General features: G+C 31.8%; 1 protein-coding gene across 6 annotated transcripts in view; it reads right to left on the bottom strand.

The window, feature by feature from the left end:
• Nucleotides 1-8896: 8896 nt before the first annotated feature.
• LOC127702967 (uncharacterized) overlaps nucleotides 8897-17299 on the bottom strand; it is a 44260-nt gene continuing 35857 nt past the window's right edge. For all 6 annotated transcript variants that reach the window (XM_052207322.1, XM_052207323.1, XM_052207324.1 and 3 more), the window contains 6 exons: nucleotides 16512-16661; nucleotides 16124-16232; nucleotides 15504-15552; nucleotides 14652-14844; nucleotides 13995-14071; nucleotides 8897-11590 (listed from right to left, as the gene is read on the bottom strand). In XM_052207322.1, the coding sequence (XP_052063282.1) occupies nucleotides 11340-11590; nucleotides 13995-14071; nucleotides 14652-14844; nucleotides 15504-15552; nucleotides 16124-16232; nucleotides 16512-16661 (829 nt within the window). In that variant the 3' untranslated portion in view covers nucleotides 8897-11339. The remainder of the gene's footprint in view (nucleotides 11591-13994; nucleotides 14072-14651; nucleotides 14845-15503; nucleotides 15553-16123; nucleotides 16233-16511; nucleotides 16662-17299) is intronic.

The raw sequence follows: 17299 nt of genomic DNA, 5'->3' as shown, positions 1-17299 counted from the left end.
GTTTCTCCAGTGTTTATTTTATTAGTTGTTTTAGTGCTTTGTGTCGTTCTGATGAGTTAAGCACTTTTCAGTTGTCTTTTATAGTTTGTTCTTATGTTATTATGTCAAAACTCTGTCCCAGGTTAGGGGAGGGTTGGGCGCACGCAAATATTTGTAACCCAGCCACATTATGTGTGTGCCTGTTCGTCTCTTGTCAGGAGCCTGTAATTCAGTGGTTGTCGTTTGCTGGCGTATATCATATTTGTTTTTCGTTTATTGATGAGATCAGTTATCATGCTGTTCGTTTTCTTGTTTGAAAGGTTTCATATTTGTCATTTCGGGGCCTGTTAAAGCTGTATGGCGGTATGGATTTTGTTCATTGTCGAAGGCTGTACAGTTTTTTATAGCTACTAACTTCTACGTCATTGTCTCATTGGCAATCATACCACATCTTCTTTTTTATATAGCAGGGTGGCTCATCCGTTTTAAGTTCTTTCGAGTTTTCTGCATTCTAAATTGATTTACTTGATTTAAATATTGATAAAAGTTAAATCACAAAAATACTGAACTCCGAGGAAAATGCAAAACGGAAAGTCACTAATTAAATGGCAAAATCAAAAGCACAAACTTGATAAACCACTGTTTCCTTCTTATTAACTTATAAAAAGTAAAATAACAAAAATACCGAACTCCAAGGAAAATTCAAATCGGAAAGACCTTATAAAATGTCAAAATCAAAAGCTCAAATACATCAAACGAATGGAAAACCTCTGTCATATTCCTGACTTGGTACAGGCATTTCCTTATGTAGAAAGTGATGGATTAAACCTGGTTTTATAGCTAGCTAAACCTCTCACTTGTATGACAGTCGCATAAAACTCCATCATATTTAAAACAAACAGACATAATAGGTAAATAAAGGCAACAGTAGTATACCGCTATTCGAAATTCATAAACCGATTGAGAAAAAAACAAATCAGGGTTACAAACTAAAACTGAGGGAAACACATCAAATATAAGAGGAGAACAACGACACAACAGAAAATGTCAAAAATGTCAAAAATAGGGGTACAGCAGTCAACATTGTGTTATAATTTTAATCACTATAAAAACAAACAAATATGTCAACAAAGAAAAACAAAATGGTATATAGACATAGCACATAAGCAAAAATGAAAGACAAGAATACAAAAATTACCACAGCACAACAACACATTGGCGGGATGCATAAGTACCGAGCCACGCCAAAAGGATATTACCAAAATAGGCTAAACAATAGAGGTTAATAATTTACAAAGACAAATGAAAGAACACTATAACACGTAATTAAGATGATAAACAATGTCAGTACCTAGAATCTATCCTTCAAGACCATCATATATTAATTGTGAAGTTGATACAGAATATTTATCAACAAGGTCTTGGTATTTTTCGTACCTGTTACTGAAAACCATTTGGTAAAATAATACTGAATGACTACATCAAGCAGTAAATCAAAACTTTAATGATCAATTCGTCTTCTTTTACATCTAATTTTGATTTTTTTTAGGAGCGGATATTTTTTCAATCATTTAAACACGAATACTCATTTACGATTCTAAACCAGATATGGTGTATTCTTTTGAGAAAAAAGATCAGCAATTAGTGCATAGACAGGTGGTAATATATCTATTAACATTAACGGCACCAATTTTACTGCACCAGATGCGCATTTCGACAGTCAATGTCTCTTCAGTGGTGCTCGAGGCCAAAATATCTAAGGAAATAGTCTTTTAGTTTGGAATGGGGAATACTTGTGTAAAGGGTAGGAAATATATCTCGCCAGTTTGGAAATTATTTTATATGGCAGCTTAGGACAGTCAGTCATCGACAAATAATCAAATAATTGATTAAATGAAACAGTAACAAAACCCATAAAAACGAAATGCAAACGGTCGTTAATATTCATGCAATTGATATGTATTCTACCAAAATTTAGAAAGTAATGATTTTGGTTTTAAATAAACAGATGATTTCGTGGATTTAAAAAGAACAATGATGCAAATTTTAGAAATTTTAGTACATGATGATATATATTTCTATTAAAAAAAATTAGTTGACATGAAAAAATTGTATCTTTGATGTTTGCATGGTAACAAGCTGGAGAAATCCTAATTTCAACATAGGTGAATATTCATTTCTATTTATGTATTCCTTTGCAAGGAAAGATGAGTAATGTCGCATTCCATTCATATAACAACATGAGAAAACTGTATTATTAATTATTTAATGTATAATTAAAAATTCAACTTTCATTTCTTTGAGATGAAAATCAATTTGGCGTGACTTGTATCTATGCATAGCAGGAGACACTTACTCTGACGACGCAAACGATCGCTCTCCTTTTTGAGTACATTTGGTTGCCTCAGTTTTTGTTGCAACCTTGATTTGTATTCTCTCAATGAATTAATGAGATTTGACTATCGGTACTACTGTTGTCCCTAATCTTAATTATCGTAAAAAAAGTTTTGAATTCGTGTTTTATTGTAACTTCATTATGCAGAATATCTTACTTTTAAATCAGCGCTATAAGAAAGCCGTCGATCAATAAACTAAAGGAGTAAACTGTATCATACAATCATGTAAAAAATCAAATTTAACTGATCGATGATTATAAAATAACTTACCGGGTTTTTGGTGGGGTTTGTGTTGCTCATTCTTTAGTTTTTTTGTGTTTTCTATATCGTTGTTTGTCTTTTGTTTGGTCCTTTTCTTCTTTTTTTTTTGCCATGGCGTTTGCAGTTTATTTTCGACTTATGTGTTTTAATGTCCCTTTCGTATCTTTCGACTCTTTTATCCAAGAATTCAAATATAGAAACATATTCAACGACTGACCGATCAACATATTAATTTGAATTCAGCTGGATAGGTACACCTTACAATGATTATATTGTCCAAATATATAGCTCTTTTAACTGTTTCGGTTTTTATTTAAGAACTGAATGCTTCTTTTTATGGTATTATTGGGGCATAAAAGCGTTGACAGAAGCACATTTTGTATGACGCACGGAAGCGCTTTATTCTAAAAATGTGAGCACGATCAACGCTTTTACAACCCTATAAAATTATAAAAGAAGCATTCAATTCTTATAATTACATTTTTATGCTACGACCATGTAATTATAATAATCACGGATAGCACGTGCATTCATAGCTGTTGTATTCAATACAAAAATAAAATTTGATATTGAAGTGCCTCAATCAAATTTGCTGATTCTAATGAAACATACATGCAATGTAATTATACATCCTTGTTGTTCAATTATTCGGCTTTCAGGTTTCCTGATAAAGGTAAATCCAGAAAAGCGTTTCCGGCGCATGAAATAGATAAAGTGTTGATTTCATTTTTTACAGAACTGGGTCGATGCCGCTACTGGTGGACTATCTGACCCTGAGGATATCATTACCTCCCTTATTCCCGTCGTGTTGCTCATGTAAGAACAAATCTGGTAATAAGTCTTATTCGGGAGGTCACATTCGGGAAAAGAAGGCTGGATTGTGGTTACGACAATTGGAAGATGTCCGTCGTCATCTGTGAAACAGATATTCCATAACGGTCAACCTACTCGTGATTGCGTCCATAAAATTTTCGAAGGGATGATTTCATCTTAACCACTTGAAACTCTTGGTTTAATAGCTTTCATGTGAGCAGCAACCCTCTATCAAGAAAATCATGATAGGACATACAAATCCTGGAATATCTATCAACTGGGAGATATATACTCCGTATGCAGGTGCTGCTAGAATGTTACTACATAGAAATGGAAAGTTCACAATTGGGGAAGCTTAAACCATCTATTTTGTCGTAAATTTTTGTTTTCAACAGACCCTCATTGTCAATTTCTAGATGTAAGTCAAGACATGAGGCATACTTAACTGAATTTGTTGTAAACTATTTTTCAAGTTCGATGGGATAGATGCGTTCAACATAGTCACCAAACTTTGAATTATTTAGTGAGAGGACATCATCTATATAGTGGAAAGTAAAAGGATAATGCTAGCTTCCTTCCAAATCCCTAAGAAGCTTTTGTATGAAGTCAGTCTCATATGAATAAAGAAACAAGTCGGCAAGAAGAGGAGCACAGTTGATTTCCGTTGGATTGTTTGTTGAAAAACACGTCCTCCAAACGTAACAAATAAGTTGTAAATCAAGAAATTAAGCATCTTGATAATGTCAGTTTCAGTGATTTGTTTGTTTGAATCAGAATCATTTTTTCACAAAGTACGATTTATCCCTCCCTAGGACAAGATACTTGTATCTACGTTGGGCATTCTTTTTTATGAAACAAAGTAAGACCAACTCTTTTAATTTGTCTTTTAGTTTGGAATGGAGAATACTTGTGTAAAGGGTAGAAAAGTCAAATGTGTTAATAGTACTGCAAGATGATAAGTCTTAGATTGTGTGTACTCTAACAGATATTTTGATTATTTTTTTAGTATCGAAATTTGATTCAAACCGCCTCTAGAATATGTAGTTTCACAACTACTTTGAACCCCGGCTTTAACTGCTGATAAAAATTATGTTAATAATTTAGAAAGAGCTTTTGTGGAGCACTTGGAATACCCAGCAAGATAACGTTGTTTGTATGGAAACTTATGTAAGTGAGGTATCCGATACAGTGAAGGAAGATCCAGTTCTTCATCTTTGTTTGAAATTCTTAAGGAAATAATAACAGACCTATAATTATCCAGGATTTACCTCCTGGGCATGTGTCATAAGGGGTATAATTATGTTGAGTTTCCAAGTGAATTGGTAATACCTAATTTACTTATCTAGCAGTTTATGTAATGTGATTTACACACAAAAAGATGTTGTTTGGGGCTTTATCTGCAGGGACAACATTTATACTGACATGATTTATAACAAATCTGTTTTAAATTGTCCGTTTATAAATTTATAAATTAATAAGAAACTAAGGTTTTCAACTTCCTCTGGCAAAGTTGACCTTAGATTGATTTGGCTATAATTTATAGGTCCTTTTTGGTCATATAACTCTTCAACTGTTACGGGTCTTAGATATCATTGATATGGTCATAATTATAAATTAACTGTTTACTAAACTGTTAATTTTTCAAAATACTAAGGATTTTCTTAGCTTTATTTGGCAAAACCTTTCCAAATTTTGGGTCCCCGATTCTCTTCAACTTTGTTCTTTGTTTACCCTTTTCACTTCTTTGATTTGAGCGGCACTGGTGAGTTTTTGGTAAACGAAACGCGCATCTGGCGTAGAAAGTTCTAATCCTAGACTCTATTAGTTTACTTATACACTCTTTGCTTTCAAAAAATCGGCTTTGAGCGTTCCTGATGGAAGGTACTTTTGTTTTAATTTTTTTGGATTGGTTCTTCTCGTTATCAAATTGACATGTTTTGTGGAAATAAAGAAGAATATACATAGTAACTATATTTTTTATGCCCATTCTCAATTTGTTTTGGTGTAACGTCACCTACAGTCTTGACAATACCCATTGCTGTACGATGCCAGAGTAGTGAAATTATCGAATTAGTTTCATATGTGAAATTATCGAATTTGTTTCTTAAAAAAATTATGTGAAATTATCGAATTTGTTTCATAAAAAAAATATGTGAAATTATCGAATTTTTTTTTATGGGAAATTATCGAATTTGTTTCATATGTGAAATAAAGAAACAGTACCAATTTTACGCACCAGATGCGCATTTCGACAATTGATGTCTCTTCAATGATGATCCAGGCCGAAATATTTGAAAATCCAAAACCTAATAAAAACGTTGGTATAGCTGATTAACATATCCGTGGTCATCTGATATGTTTCATTCCCGAAGTTCTTGTATGAAGTCAGCCTCATATGAATATAAGAACATGTCAACTAAAGAAGCACACATATTTCCCTATTGAATGCCGATTGTCTGTTGAAAAACACGTCCTCAAAATGTATCAAATATATTGTCAATGAAAAGATCAAACTTTTCATGTTATCCGTTTCATTGAATTTTTTGTTTGAGAAGAGAGGTTTTTTTTACGAAGTTTTATTTATCTAGCACCTGGAATATTCTTAATGCAGTCAATTTTTGTAAATATACTGTTTACTAAATGTTAAATCATTAATAAGGTCAGGTTACAATGACAGTCCAAGCGGATCACATCAGTATATCTACGGTTGATGCCATCTTTGCCTGGGAAAGGAAAAACTTAGTGTTTCAAGTACTTCAAAATGTTATGAACAGAAATTAATACAAATTGATCATTTCAGTTATATTTCATTATCACACAGAGTGCTGACTACTTGGTTGATGATATCCAGCAGTGTTATCGACCCAGTAGGTGTTACGGTATTTGCTATTGAAAGCAATATCATTACTGCTGATATAAAAATTAATAGCTGTCTAAACTACTGTAATGGAAAGAGGCAGAAGATTCTTAGGAGTCCTTCAAAACTTTTACAAAAATAAAACAAACAAATAAAATTTTGACACAGAGATATGTCTCGCCTCATAGTAATGCAACTTTAAAGAAAATACCATTGATCAATCACTAGTAGCTCTTATTAAACCGACTTTTTTGGACGGAGATGTTCCTTTGGCACCGTCTTACGGTGTTTATATATCACAACTCGTTCGCTATGCACGTGTCTGTTGTGACGTTTTGGATTTCAATGAACGTAATCTATGTTTTACTAGTAAATTATTGAGTCAGGGATTTCGTTACCATAAATTACTTAAAACCTTTACGAAATTCTTCCATAGATATAAAAATTTGGTTTGGAAGTTTGGTTGTACCTGTAAAAAAATATTATTTTTATATACTTATTCATGGCTCTGCAATCTGTATATACCTGTATATTGGCATTGCACAAGGTCGTATTTTTCTCTGAGAGTTAATGACGTCTTTACACTAAATCCATTAGATTTTGGATGTGCACTGATTGATATTTTAGTCTTAGATGCATAATTTTTTGTATTAGTTGTTATTGGCTTTGGACTAGCTGTCAGTAACTGCGAGTACTCTCATATCTGTACTTAGTGTCTTTTTGTTGTGGGGATGTATAAGTACCCTGCCACGTCCACTCTGTGTTTTTGTTAGATGTCTTTCTGCTTTGTATCCATCTGATGAGTTAAGCCATTTTCAACTGATTTTTATAGTTTGTTCTTATGTTGTACTGTTACACGACTGTCCCATGTTAGGGGGGTTCGTTGGTGCCTTCAAACTAGTTTAACCCCGCCACATTCTATATGTGCCTGTCCCAAGTCAGAAGCCTGTAATTGAGGGGTTGTCGTTTTTTCTGTTTCTCGTATTTGTTTTTCGTTTATTGTTGTGAATAGTTTGTTCTTATGTTGTGCCGTTACACCACTGTCCCAGGTTAGGGGGGTTGGCGCCAATAAACTAGTTTAACCCCGTCACATTCTGTATGTGCCTGTCCCAAGTCATTAGCCTGTAATTCAGTGGTTGTCGTTTGTTGCTGTATATCATATTGGTATTTCGTTCATTATTTTGTACATAAATCAGGCCGTAAGTTTCCTCATTTGAATTGTTTTACATATGTTATTTAGGGGCCTTTTATAGCTGGCAATGCGGTTTGAGTTTTACTCATTGTTGAAAGCCGTACACTGACCTATAGTTGTTAATTTCTGTGTCATTTGGTCTCTTGTGAAAAGTTGTCTCATTGGCAATCATACAACATCTTTTTATTTCTATATTTTTATATATAAAGCAGAAAACTTAACATTGAAAATTGATAATTAATCAAAGTTACTGTACCATGACTTTGGGGCACAGCATCGAGATAGTGTCAAACTGATATGTTCTGATAGTAATGCAACTGTAAAGAAAAGTTCATTGATCTTTCACAAGAAGTTCCTATCAAACTAAGTAAAGCAGAAAACTTAAAAATTGTTGACGCCATCGCCGTCATCGTCGTCACCGAAGGAAAAGCAACATCTTGGTCTCGCCTTCCGCCACTTTCGTTGCAAGTGGGACAAAAACGAAAGTCGATTTCAGCAATCTTGGCTATGTCATAATAAAAATATATAGTCAGATTTTATTGATGAAGGGAAGCTGGAATTCAGGTCAGAACAACTGACATTTGGTAGGAATCCTTCCTTTAGCATTAAGATCTACATCAAATACACATAGCTACAAGAAATTAATTAAAACCTTAAGAGTTTCCAGGCTAGTGATCACTGTACGTGAACTACTTAGGCCACTCGGCCATCGATACCCCATGGACATCTGATTATTCTTATCTTAAATTTTGGATGCTGGAACATACTTTTGAGTTGAGGGGAAGTTTCCAGGAAAAGCAAAACTATTTTATAAAATAATTTGTGAAATGCAAAAGTTTTAAACTATACTAACTAGTCCATGAGGAGTATTTAATGCCAGTGCATAGCTTTTTTTTATGTTTTTTAACCTGCTTTAGAAAATTATTAACTAAAAATAGAAAGGGGCTACATAAGGCAATATCAACTTCTTCCTAAGAATTGTCCAAGACAAACATTATCAGGGGCCTTGGTGGTCGACAAACATTATCAAGGGCCTTGGTGGTCGACAAACATTATCAGGGGCCTTGGTAGTCGAGTGATCTGAGAAGTTCATCTTCAGCCAAAACTATCCTGTCAACACTGAGATTGTGAGTTCAGACCCCACTTGTGGCAGGTGCCTTCCACTTCTATCTTAATCGACAAGGACAGTTCATGGTTCTCTCTGGGCACTCCTGCTTCCTCCAATAATACAAACCAGCCCCCACAATATAGACAAGAGTGCTTAAAGTGGTGTTAAACACAAACAATCATTTAATCAATCAAATATTATCAACATGGAAGACAAAACTAAGAGGAAAATATATATGAGTAGAATATCTGATCTCTTGGAAACTAGGTTGATGCTTCATAACATATCAGTATTTATCTTGAATTTTATTGGTCAATTATACAACAAAATAACTTAATACAAAATAAAAATATTTAAATCTTCAGAGAAATGCACATTCAACAATTTTATTTCAATCAATGTAAACAGAATGATTTCTTAACAAATTTTTCGCAATATAAAATCTTACATATAATATAAAAGATTTCAACCTTAAAAATGGTTTTAACTCAATTCTTATTAATCAGATACATTTTAAATGCAATTTATGATTATGTCTGAACTGTAACTTTGTTACCTAACAAACCAACTCATATAGAGTAGACAAGCAGTGCCTTCTTATTATTTCCAATCTTTCTGTAAAATCAAAGATTATACAAAATAAACTTTAGTACAGTGAAGAACCAAGAAGGTAGACATGGAAATTTTGTCTCAACCAAGGCTGTGTCCAATGTTTTAATGATAGTGAAACAAAATAGAATTTTGATAAGAGTCATTAAATACTGCCTTCCATGTCTATGTTTTCTTTCCAAGAAGAAGGGAACTGGACAAAGGAAAAGAGACCAAGGGGTGTGTCCTCTCAGGGCTTGATGTCACAATTTTTTGTAACTAATTACGTTATATTTCTTTTATCAAGATGTTACAGTATACGATCTTAAATTAATAAAAGTCAAAATATCTAGAAAACCAAATTAGACATCCAGAGGTCACCAGAGGGATACAAAAGTCATAATATTACTGTTGTTTCATTATGATTAATTGTGTGCTAATTTTTCCTATTAAAAAATACAAATTTTCTATAGAGTTCTGCTGCTAAGAATTTTATTCAAATCAAGTATTCAAGAATCTATAAAATTTGTTCCAATGACAATATATGAATCCCAATTACTTTGACCTAGAATCCTTGGTTTGTGGGGGATCATGTAGTAATTCTGGTAAAATAATTCTTATATATAAAGGATAACATCAATATTTCTTCAAAAATCATACAATGCAAATAAATATATACCTGTACTTGATTATTTTCAGAAAAAAGACAAAACCTTGTTTTACTCTATGTGAAAAACTTGAGTAACTTCTTCGTCATTTGGTCTCTGGTGAAGAGTTGTCTTATTTGGCAATCATACCACATCTTACTTCAATTTGAAATAAAAGGGAAAAATTCAGCAATTTCCAGGATGTGATTAGCAATAGTCAATTACCTCTAGATGTATGTTTTGGTCTACTAGTATTTTTCGGTTGCTATATCATTGATTCTTTAATCATACCCAAATATTTTATTTTTTGTTGAATTTATTCATGACAGTTTCATCTATATCTAGTACATATATATAAAATATATTTCAGTAAAACGGCTCCAATATTTTAAAACATAAAACATAAAATGGTACAATTTATTCAGAACAAAAAAAAAACATATCTGACAATTGATTGTTTTTTCAGTCTTTAAAAAAAATTTCTATGAAAAATAGAAAAAGATAAATTATAAGCATAATTATTATAATTGATTTTGTTGCTAAAGCATGACACATCTTTCATGCTTTCAAAATGAAAAAGGAATGAAGCAATAACAATTACATATACCAAAATCTATATTAGCCTTTTCCCCATGAATCAATACAAACCCATTTTATCAGGATGAACACTGTAATTCAAACTATGTCGATGTAAAAAATTACAACACTATCACAGTTTTATCTATTAAATTAAAGGACATTAAAGGTAAAATTTCATATTTGCAAAAAGTTCAGACATAAATAATCTTAAAAATATATTTTATTAAAAAATAAGTATCACAGAAATGCTTCTTTAGCTGAATGTCTGCATACATTTCTTGTCGGCAGCAGTTGGTCCACTTCCTTATGTTAAAGCTCAAGTTGCAGTGATTAACTGGGAACAGTTGAACATAGACTTATTTGATTTGAGTTTAATTGAGAACATATGATATTTATAATAATTGGTTCGTTTCTTTTACAAAGTTACATTGGCGATCATTTCTGATAAATAAATCATAGAAAACCATGGTTAACCATGATTTTTATTTTACTTTCTGAAGAAACAAAATTTGGGATGTCACTGCGACTTTTAAATTAGCGAATATTAAGCCATGCTTCAAGTACTTCAAGAAAGAAAAAACACAAGTACCCATAAATATATTTCTTATTGTTTGTTTGTCTCTGCAAGACTTATCATCATTTAAATATGACCCATTGGCATTGAATTACTAAACCTTGGTTCACATAAAATATTCAAATAAAGTTCAATTCCCAAAACAACAGTAGGAACAGTTCTTCCTAAGCATTTGCTGGATCTTTACTTGTATCCACAATATTTCATCAGATTTTGGTTCCTGTACGGCTATTAACATAAGTATAACCAATTACTTGTCTCTGTCAAGAACAATGCACACTAGTGTCTGTGTCAGAGGGACAAACCAAGTCATGTGATCGTCATGCAGTGTCATCTATCAAACAATCATCGTGCTGGAGGGATTGCTGTCTCAAACATGTCTGCCACAATTGACTGGGCTGGTACAAAGTATTTCTGTGCAGATTTCAGTGTAATGAGTATTGGTTCTTGGAATCGAGTGTCATACATATCTACCTCACATGGGAATGGATTAATGTATACTGGTTTCATTGGTAAGTTTATGCTAGGTGCAAATCCTGACAGGGATCCAGGTGGAGGTTGATAACCTCTGTTTGTTGTTGAAGGATATCGGTAATCTAAAAAAAGAAAATTAATTTTCACAAACAATTTATTGTAGAAAAGAATCTGTTTTATCTACCATAGATTTCTTTTCGTGATTGACTTGAGATGAACGTCTAACTTTGTAAATACTAAATCCACTATAAAGAAACATCTTTATTCAACTCAGTAGATTATCCTCTTTAAGGTTCTGACAAAGTCAACTATCAATATATAGTTTAAAACTACATTAAATGGATATAGACAAAGTTAACTATCAGCTCTTTACTCTGTTCACTTTGACTGAACTGTTTAACATTTAGTCTATTTTTAGAAAACAATTTTAGTCTCTCTTTACTTTATAAGTTTAGGCCTTCAAATACAGTTTAAGGATGTTCGCTACTCTGTTTCAAAATAACAAGCTTTTTAAAAGACTGTTATAAATTGATAGCATTTGGCAGGAAATAACTCTCTCTAGACTTTTCATATATTTAACATTAGCACCCTTTTTCTTTAAAAAAATATAAAAAAATAACAAAGATTTTATAGCATTTTCAAATATGGCTTTTTAAACTATATGTAATAAAATTATGAAAAGAAAAGTAGGGGTTAGGGGGGAAATTTTTTTAATGGCAGTACATGGATAAAAACAGAGGATTCCTAATATCTGGCAAAAATTCAGAAACAAGAGGAGCGACATCCTTAAGACTGTATTTTGTATGTTCCTACTTACCTATACAAAACATTGATTCCCTATGTCGTCTTTACTTAACTACATATGTTAAATATATAAACTAGATCAAATTGACCTATGTATTGATCAGTTCCTCTACGTCGTCTTTACTTAACTACATATGTTAAATATATAAACTTGATCAAATTGACCTATGTATTGATCAGTTCCTCTACGTCGTCTTTACTTAACTACATATGTTAAATAAATAAACTAGATCAAATTGACCTATGTATTGATCAGTTCCACATTGTTGTCTTTACTTAACTACATATGTTAAATATATAAACTAGATCAAATTGACCTATGTATTGATCAGTTCCTCTATGTGGTCTTTACTTAACTACATATGTTAAATAAATAAACTAGATCAAATTGACCTATGTATTGATCAGTTCCACATTGTTGTCTTTACTTAACTACATATCTTAAATAAATAAACTAGATCAAATTGACCTATGTATTGATCAGTTCCACAGTGTTGTCTTTACTTAACTACATATGTTAAATAAATAAACTAGATCAAATTGACCTATGTATTAATCAGTTCCTCTATGTTGTCTTTACTTAACTACATATGTTAAATAAATAAACTAGATCAAATTGACCTATGTATTAATCAGTTCCTCTATGTTGTCTTTACTTAACTACATATGTTAAATAAATAAACTAGATCAAATTGACCTATGTATTAATCAGTTCCTCTATGTCGTCTTTACTTAACTACATATGTTAAATATATAAACTAGATCAAATTGACCTATGTATTGATCAGTTCCTCTACGTCGTCTTTACTTAACTACATATGTTAAATAAATAAACTAGATCAAATTGACCTATGTATTGATCAGTTCCACAATGTTGTCTTTACTTAACTACATATGTTAAATAAATAAACTAGATCAAATTGACCTATGTATTAATCAGTTCCTCTATGTTGTCTTTACTTAACTACATATGTTAAATAAATAAACTAGATCAAATTGACCTATGTATTGATCAGTTCCACAGTGTTGTCTTTACTTAACTACATATGTTAAATAAATAAACTAGATCAAATTGACCTATGTATTAATCAGTTCCTCTATGTGGTCTTTACTTAACTACATATGTTAAATAAATAAACTAGATCAAATTGACCTATGTATTGATCAGTTCCACAATGTTGTCTTTACTTAACTACATATGTTTTAAAAATAAATAAACTAGATCAAATTGACCTATGTATTGATCAGTTCCACAATGTTGTCTTCATTGATGGCTATGGGTATGCAAATTAGTTTCTCTGTGTGGTCTGCACTAACTTGTATGTGTTTCTCTATTGGTAGATAAAACTTACCTATATTTAAATTAGTTTCTCTGTGTGGTCTGCACTGACTTGTATGTGTTTCTCTATTGGTAGATAAAACTTACCTATATGCAAATTAGTTTCTCTGTGTGATCTGCACTGACTTGTATGTGTTTCTCTATTGGTAGATAAAACTTACCTATATTTAAATTAGTTTCTCTGTGTGGTCTGCACTGACTTGTATGTGTTTCTCTATTGGTAGATAAAACTTACCTATATTTAAATTAGTTTCTCTGTGTGGTCTGCACTGACTTGTATGTGTTTCTCTATTGGTAGATAAAACTTACCTATATTTAAATTAGTTTCTCTGTGTGGTCTGCACTGACTTGTATGTGTTTCTCTATTGGTAGATAAAACTTACCTATATGCAAATTAGTTTCTCTGTGTGGTCTGCACTGACTTGTATGTGTCTCACCCAGTCTAACTAAAGCTGGTTTGCTGCAATAATTAAATATCAATAAAACATATTATTCAATTAGACACTTTGAAATTTAATTCATTTCCATTAAAATCTTGTTCATTCAGTTTTAAAGAAGTTGTCCTGGTGTAATTTTTAGTGCTTTTTTTTCAATAAAGGAATAATTGGGGTTGCTGTCCTCTGGTCAAGATTTTATCAAGGTTTTATGTATAAACAAACATGCATGTCCAACATTGAAGACCTAAATTTGACCTCCTGATTACCATTTTTGTTGGGCTGCTGTCTCATTGAGGTATACCACAAATTTCCCTTAAATCACAAATACAAATACAAGCCAAATACCATTACTAAAGTATTACAAAATCTGTTCATAATTGAATCATTATATCATTTTGGTGAAAATATTGTAACTAAGGAGGAAAACATGCATTCAATCAAAACAAACTGAATGTTTCTTGTTATCAAAATTGTGCTAGATTTCTTTATCAATATATATTTGACATTAGTACTAGTGCTATGACCTGGTTGGGTTTCTTTTAAGTGTAAGATTTTTTACACTTCTAAAAAACAGAAAATAAGAGAAAAGATTACAGTACATACTGAGGTAATTTAGGTAGCACCAGTACTGTATTTTTAGCCTGTACAACATTTTCTTGAGCTCCAGGGGGCCTCTTTCCTCCTTTTCTGAGTCCATCTAAAGCCTTATCCATCATCATTTCCACAAAGTAGTTAATACAATCTATATAGGTAGCACTATCTACTATGGACTGATCTGGGGGCTGATCAAATGTTACTGAAATAGAATAAGATTATGTGTTAAGATATACAGTATAAAATATCCAATGTGAACCCAATGTGTAGCCAGTTTATAAACAAAACAATTCCTTATTTTGTTTGGTTCAAAACTTTGAATTGAGGTTCATAATGCATTAATTTTACTACAATGGGATAAGAGAGGTTTTTGATGAATATAGGTGACCTTTATAGCAGGTTTGACTGTAATGACAATATTGCTTTTAAATCCCAAAAAAATTTCATTTTACTATAAAACAGGTATAATTGAACTTTTATGAAATGCAGTTTATAAAGACTCCATTTTATTAGATTGAAAGTGGTATTTAATGATATATAATTACATCACATGTATGTTTCATTAGAATTGATAATCTTGTTTGGCTGACAACAATCACGAGGCAGTCCAATATCATATTTTATTTCCATAAAAAATTCAACAGCTATAACTGCACATGTTATCCATGAAATTTTAAAATAATGCATCGAAAAACAAACGAAAAGTTTGACATAACTCTTAATTTCATAGTTGTAGCATAAAAAAATGTAATTATAGGAATTGAATTCTTCTTTTTAAAATTTTATAGGGTTGTTAAAGTGTTCATTGTGCACACAATTTTAATATGATATGAATTGTTAATAATGAAGTAATTGACCTACCAGTTATGCTTGCCCTGTCTGGTATTGTAGTGACAGTATCTGTACTACCCTGTAACACAAACAATTTAGTATCAGTACATATAACAATTAAGTAAGTCATTTGCATGAACAAATCCTACAAATTTAATTTGTTATTTGACTTTTGGGTAGGCATCATGAAATGGGTAATGGTTCATCTCATACTGATTATCCAAGGAATAAAATTGACTCCAAAGTCACAGAGAAATGCACTGCATTCATTGAATTATCAAAGACCAGAACTAATAAACATACTATTCCAGAATTATCAGAATCTGAACATTGATTTGATCGAAGGACTGTGTACATTTATATTGTCCATCATTAGTAACTTCATCCACTTGTTATATAACTGACCATATATGTATAAACTATTAAAAGTACTTTTGCAGTATGTAAAATAAGGGCTTTTCCATTAACATGTATGTGGGAGGGTAGGAAGGGACTTTCAAAATATCCCTACAACCAAGAACCATTTTTTAGATAATTTTGCATAACGGTAATAGACGCATACTGAAAAAAGATCCATGACCCACTTTCAATAATTAAACTTCCCTTCCTACCCTCCCACATACATTTTTATGGAATAGCCCTAAGCATACCTTTCTTAGAATACCCTTACTACCACGATTTAACTTTCCGTGAATATTTTGTCCTTTCTTCATTCTCTCTATTGTATCTTCCAAGTGAAGTTTGTACGATGTCATCCACCTAAAATATCAATTATCTTACATTAGGAAAAAGTTTATAACAGAAAAACTTGAGGAAACAGCAATGACTATGGGTCAGATACTGGATTTCAGATTAACCTAGGAAATAATTTTTTTGTTAAAATCATGGTTAAGTTGTATAAATACTTTTATCAGTTTATAGACTACACTGATTTTTAAACTTCATATTTTTTTTTATAAAGTTTCTATATAGATTTTCTTATCATGACTTTTTGGTATAAAACAAATGTGAATTCACTTCTAATTTGAATGCTCTCACCTGTCTAGCCAAGAATGTACCATTTTCCGTAAGTCTGCTTTCCGATCAGCCTCTTCCACATTCCAGATATCCCAGGAATCTAATTCCTTGATAAAATATTTGTGTTGATCCTGTAAGCCACAAGAATTTAACATGTCCATTGTTGTTGCCCTGGAAACAAAAAAATGAATGTAACAATTTCTGACAATGGAACAAAATATGTTGGCCTCCAGATATCTTTTATTTTTTGGTGTTGGCTCATTGATGTTTACCTTAATCACCTTTTTTTATTTAATAGAAAAACAAAGGATATGGGGTATCCATCCATGACGCAAAATCTGAACATGCACAGCAAAAAACACATAAAAAGCAAAGGAACAGTGCTTTTATTGGTTTTTGATGACTTTATCAGTGACAGGTGGACAGACTAAAGAATCAGGAGGAAAATAAAGGATTCTTTTTTGAAAAAAAGCAAATCTATTTAGATAAAACATGTATGAAGGCAAATGATTTTCATATTTCATATATCAATGCTCCTATATCAAAATATCATACAACCCTATGTATAGACTTCTGCTATAAAATTCTAATTTTAAAAGCAGCATAGAAATGGCTAAACTCCTATAAAATTCCCATATACAAATTTTAATTTGAAACAAAAAGCTCCCACCACTATTTAACAGTTAATTCAAGATTGTGGCAAATGATGCAGTAAGTCCCTATAGTAAATCTTTAGTAAAAAGTTATCTTTCTCATTTTAACTTTGAAAATGGAATTATTCTACTTCTATGCTTGTTCTGAAATGTGGT

The sequence above is a fragment of the Mytilus californianus genome, unplaced genomic scaffold (genome assembly GCF_021869535.1).
Source record: "Mytilus californianus isolate M0D057914Y unplaced genomic scaffold, xbMytCali1.0.p SCAF_5, whole genome shotgun sequence".
Taxonomy (NCBI): Eukaryota; Metazoa; Mollusca; class Bivalvia; order Mytilida; family Mytilidae; genus Mytilus; species Mytilus californianus.
The sequence above is the reverse complement of the archived record's forward strand: the minus strand, read 5'-3'. Positions and strand labels throughout refer to the sequence as shown.